Below are 5,923 nucleotides of genomic sequence, written 5' to 3'. Positions count from 1 at the left end.
TCACTGTCTGGTCCTCGGCTCGTGTCTCTCGTCTCGTCTGTCCTTGTCTCGTCTGTCGTCTCTGTCTGTCTCGTCTCCTCGTCTCTGTCTGTCGTCTCTGTCTGTCTCTCGTGTCTCTGTCTCGTCTCTGTCTCGTCTCTCATCTGTCTCTCTTTCTCGTGTCTCTGTCTCTCGTCTCTCTCTCTGTCTCTCGTCTCTCTCGTGTCTCGTCTCTGTCTCGTCTCTCGTCTCTGTCTCTCTGTCTCGTCTCTGTCTCTCGTCTCTGTCTCGTCTCTGTCTCGTCTCTCTCTGTCTGTCGTCTCTGTCTCGTCTCTCCTCGTCTCTGTCTCGTGTCTCGTCTCGGTCTCTGGTCGTGGAATCTCGTCTCGTGTGGTCTGGTGTGTGGTCTCGGGATCTCGTGTGGAGTGTGTGAAGTGTGTAGATGTGTGATAAGTGTGGAGTATGGTCTCAGTGTAGATGTGTGATATATGTAGTATGGTGTGTGTGATAGGTGGAAGTGGTGTAATACAATCTTGAATAATGTAGTGTGTGATAAGTGTGTAGATTATACGGCTTATTAAATTATGTAGATGTGTGATATAAATTAATGTAGGAGTGTGTGATACAAATTAAATGTGGGTGATGTGTGATAGAGTGTGAATTAATGTGATAAAGTGTGTGTGATAAAATTAATGTGGGTGTGTGATAAATTGTAGATTATGCTTACAGTATAGAGTGTGTTATGTACAATGTAAATTATGTGTGTGTGATGTAAATTAATTGTGTACGATGTAGGTGTGTGGTGTGTACGATGTAGGTGTTATGGTGCGTGATGTATGTAGTAGTGGTGTGTACGATGTAGGTTGTGTGTGTACGATGTATTGTGTGGTGATGTAGGTGTGTGGTGTGTACGATGTATGTGTGTACGTGTGGTGTACGATGTAGGTGTGGTGGTGTGTACGATGTAGGTGTGTGGTGTGTACGTGTAGTGTGTGGTGTGTATATGATGTAGGATGTAGGTGTGATGTAGGTGTATGTATGTATGTGTGTGGTGTGTACGATGTATGTGTGGTGTGTACGATGTAGGTGTGTGGTGTGTACGATGTAGTGTGTAGTACGTGTAGGTGTTACGTACGATGTAGGTGTGTGGTGTATGATGTGTGTAGGTGTGTGGTGTGTACGATGTATTTTGATGGTGTGTATTATTTTGATGTAGGTGTGTGGTGTGTAATTATGTATTACGATGTAGGTGTGTGGTGTGTACGATGTAGGTGTGTGTGTATTGTGTACGATGTGTGTGGTGTGTATGATGTGGTGTGTGCGATGTAGAATTAGTATTGAATGGTGTGTACGATGTAGGTGTGTGGGTGTGTACGATGTAGGTGTGTGGTGTGTATTATGTAATTACGATGTGTTAGTGATGTAGGTGTGTGGGTGTTATTACGATGTAGGTGTGTGGTGTATTACGATGTATTTTGGTGTGTGGTGGTAGTACGATGTACGTGTGTACACGATGTACGATGTATTTGTACGATGTAGGTTGAATTGTTACGATGTAGGTGTGTGGTGTGTATTACGATGTAGGTGTGTGGTGTACGATGGTGTGTATGTGTGTGGTGTGTATGATGTAGGTGTGGTGTGTACGATGTAGGTGTGTGGTGTGTAATATTGATGTAGGTGTGTGTGTGTGTACGATGTAGGTGTGTATTACGATGTATGGTATGTGGTGTGTACGATGTAGGTGTGTGTGTGTGTGTACGATGTAGGTGTGTGGTGTGTAGCTTGATACGATGTAGGTGTGTGGTGTGTACGATGTAGGTGTGTGGTGTGTACGATGTAGGTGTGTGGTGTGTACGATGTAGGTGTGTGGTGTGTACGATGTAGGTGTGTGGTGTGTACGATGTAGGTGTGTGGTGTGTACGATGTAGGTGTGTGGTGTGTACGATGTAGGTGTGTGGTGTGTACGATGTAGGTGTGTGTGTGTGTACGATGTAGGTGTGTGTGTGGTGTGTGTACGATGTAGGTGTGTGGTGTGGTGTGTAGTACGATGTAGGTGTGTGGTGTGTACGATGTAGGTGTGTGGTGTGTACGATGTAGGTGTGTGGTGTGTACGATGTAGGTGTGTGGTGTGTACGATGTAGGTGTGTGGTGTGTACGATGTAGGTGTGTGGTGTGTATGATGTATGTGTGTCGTGTGTACGATGTATATGTGTGATGTGTACGATGTATGTGTGTGGTGTGTACGGGGTAGGTGTGTGCTGTGTACGATGTAGGTGTGTGGTGTGTACGATGTACGTTTGTGGTGTTTACGTGTACGATGTACGATCCATTTTCTCTTTGATAAAATATAGCCATAACTTAACACATCAAATTCTGTTTTATGAGCCTGTGTAGCAGATGTCCTGTTTGATATTGTCGTTATCTAAATGATTAATTGTCACCAAAATGTAACAATCGCTCGTGCCCGCCAACATCTATAATATAAAATCATTCCGTTGTAAAGGGACCTATCATATTCATCATTTCACATAACCCATGAAGCCCAAAAGTTCCCAAGAGGATTTACAAGTAGTTTCTTCTGAAATCAAACCAATAGTCAAATTATCAATATACTAATTTCAAAAACAACTTTGCTATCGTGATTTTCTCGAAGGATATGAAACTGTTTTCTAATTATTCAACGGTAGATCGTAACAAGTGTACCTTTTCACCGGACACCCTTAGTGATCCATTCATTTAATTATATGTATATTCCTGTTATGTCTGGGTCGGTGGGGTAGCCTAATGGTTAAGGCGTTCGCTCGTCACACCGAAAACCCGGGTTCGATTCCCTACATGGGTACAATACGTGAGGCCCATTTCCGGTGTCCCCCGCCGTGATGTAAAAACGGCATAAAACTAAACTTACTCACTCACTCTGACATCTCAGCTGCCCTTGCACGTGACCGACTCAACTCACTCATGCTTCATTTCAGCTACAACGATGAAGCTTGTCTGTGGAATCCTGCTACTGGTGGCCTACGCTGTCTGTGATGAGTGCACACTGAAAAACCTTAAAGTTGTCAGAGGAGGTACAATGTTTACAACACAGCCGATACATTCAACACTGCATCTGTCTAATCAGCGTATATTTTAACTGCAAATAACTCAAACCTGTCCTTTCTGGAAAAATCTACTAAGAAATGAATTTGTCGAAATGAAATCAAATTCACTGGGCTTAGAAAAAACATGTGTTTGAGATTCAATAACTGTCTATACATCTGACAAATTAGAAAACTTAATCAAATTCCTTCGGAAAACACTTAACGAACCATCTTCCATATTATACCCACCATTGTGGCATTTCATCTCATACCACATACCACGACTAACGGTACAAGGTGGTCAGACTCGCTGACTTGGTTGACACATGTCATCGTATCCTATTGTCTTCCAAGGATACGATTTGCATGAAAAGCATTTAGAACTTGGACGAACATGAATGCATGACACGTTTTATGGATAAAATCATTTTATTCTTTATCACGGTATCCGTGAAGATCCGGGTTAGAATTGATCTTCAGTAACCCATGCTAGTCGTAAGAGGCGACAAACAGGATCGGGTGGTCAGGCTCGCTGACTTGACTGACACATGTCATCGCATCCCAATTGCGTAGATCGATGCTCATGCTGTTGATCACTGGCTTGTCTGGTCCAGACTCGATTATTTACAGACCGCCGCCATATAGCTGGAATATTGTTGAGTGTGGCGTTAAACAACAAACAAACAAATTTTAAGTGACGCTCGTTCTATAATCTCTATCAATCCTGCTCTTGGTGTTTACTTTCAGTTCACATCTGCCGCACGACAAGACAGACACTGGGGAAGGGAGCTTACGTCAACGACTGCGACTTGTACTTCATGTGTAGTCTGAAGGGCATCGCGGCCTGTCCCAGGTGCGCATGACTAATCGTATTGAATCGTCACGTGACTAAACCATGCATACATATATCCTTAAATCGATGAAGATTGGGTGGGGTCCCTGTGGTTAAAGCGTCCCCAAGTCACGATGACGATTTCCAAAATTTTTTATGTGTGAAGTCTTTTGTCCGCTGACCCTCACTGGAATGATGCTGAAAGCGGCGTAAAACTATACTCACTCACTCGATAAAGATTTTGTTAGTCTTTACATCGTGCTAAAATATGCGTCGTAATTCTTTTAATAGGGTAATCGTTCTCAGCATCAAGTCAATCCAACCAGCAGTGGTGGTTTGACATTGCGTCACTGAAAAAGAGTCACATGGAACGAGTCGACAATGATCTAATCGACTGCAAATAGTATACATCCTTACAACTAAGAGTCAATATATAGTATCTATTCTTACTACAAAGCGACAACAAATATCACCATCACATGACAATGACAATCTTCAAATCAGTAGCTAAGATTTATTGTCACAGTATAGCCTTTCTTGTGTTTGTAAATTTATATCCCGTTCTCGTGAGTTTATATCTTCGTTCTTGTCAGTTTATGTCTCAGTGTTCGTGAATTTATATTCCCATGCACGTGAGTTTATATCCCCGTGTACGTGAGTTTATATCCCCGAGTACGTGAGTTTATATCCCCATGCACGTGAATTTATATCCCCAGTTATATTTATATCCCCGAGTTCTGAGTGAGTTTATATCCCGCGCGTGCACGTGAGTTCGTATTCATCCCGTACGTGAGTTTATATCCCTATGCACGTGAGTTTATATCTCGTGAGTAGTCCCCAAGCACGTGAGTTTATATCCCCGAGTTCGTGAGTTTATATCCCCAAGCACGTGAGTTTATATCCCAGTGTTCGTTCGTGAGTTCATATCCGCGCGTACGTGAGTTTTATATCCCCGTGTATGCAGTTTATATCGTGAGTTTATATCTCAGTGTTCGTGACTTTAAATCCCCGTATACGTGAGTTTATATCCCCACGTAATGCGTGAGTTTATATCCCCACGTACGTGAGTTTATATCCTCGAGTTCGTGAGTTTATATCTCCGTGTACGTGAGTTTATATCCTCGAGTTCGTGAGTTTATATCTCAGTGTTCGTGACTTTATATCCCCGTATACGTGAGTTTATATCCCCGCGTACGTGAGTTTATATCCTCGAGTACGTGAGTTTATATCTCCGTGTACGTGAGTTTATATCCTCCCAGTGTACGTGTGTGTACGTGAGTTTATATCGTGAGTACGTGAGTTTATATCCCGTGTACGTGTTTATATCGTGAGTTCGTGAGTTCGTGAGTTTATATCTCAGTGTTCGTGAGTTTATATCCCGCGTACGTGAGTTTATATCCCCGTGTACGTCAGTTTATATCCCCATGTACGTGAGTTTATATCCCCGTGTACGTGAGTTTATATCTCCGTGTACGTGAGTTTATATCCTCGAGTTCGTGAGTTTATATCTCAGCGTTCGTGAGTTTATATCCCCGTGTACGTGAGTTTACATCTCTGTGTACGTGAGTTTATATCCTCGAGTTCGTGAGTTTATATCTTAGTGTTCGTGAGTTTATATCCCAGAGTTCGTAAGTTAAATAATCGCTTGTACGTTAGTTTATAAATGTGCCCGTGGTCGTGAGTTAAATATAATCTCCAAAGTGATGCATTTCAATCATGGTGGACACCATAGATCTTGCTGACATCCCCAATTGCACGTCATTGTCTACCTAATCGACATCAAAAGGCTGGTATTTACGACCTTATACAGTCAACGGACCAGACGAGGGGTCATTTACAGATAAATGAAGAAATATTGCTTCAGACTGCTGAAAGACAAGTCTACCCCCTTCCCCCACCTCCAACCAACCCCCATAAAATGCAATGATGCAAGACGTATTGAGAACAAATATTTAGGTGCATAATCTTAAAAACACTCTCCATTTAAAAACCCACCTCCTTTAGAAAACCAGACCCTGGTCCAATCACA

General features: G+C 42.6%; 1 protein-coding gene across 1 annotated transcript; it reads right to left on the bottom strand.

Annotated features, from left to right (window-relative positions):
- LOC124259981 (RNA-binding protein 25-like) lies at positions 1-2,942 on the bottom strand. The gene is made up of 2 exons (XM_046694205.1): positions 2,896-2,942; positions 1-346 (listed from the first exon to the last, which is right to left on the bottom strand). Exons 1-2 carry the CDS (start codon positions 2,940-2,942, stop codon positions 1-3), a joined length of 393 nt encoding a protein of 130 aa, XP_046550161.1.
- Between the last annotated feature and the right edge of the window lie 2,981 nt (positions 2,943-5,923).

Source organism: Haliotis rubra, unplaced genomic scaffold, assembly GCF_003918875.1.
Source record: "Haliotis rubra isolate DU_JTF1 unplaced genomic scaffold, ASM391887v1 Scf746, whole genome shotgun sequence".
Taxonomy (NCBI): Eukaryota; Metazoa; Mollusca; class Gastropoda; order Lepetellida; family Haliotidae; genus Haliotis; species Haliotis rubra.
Note: the sequence above shows the minus strand (reverse complement) of the source record. Positions and strands in the feature narration are given on the sequence as shown.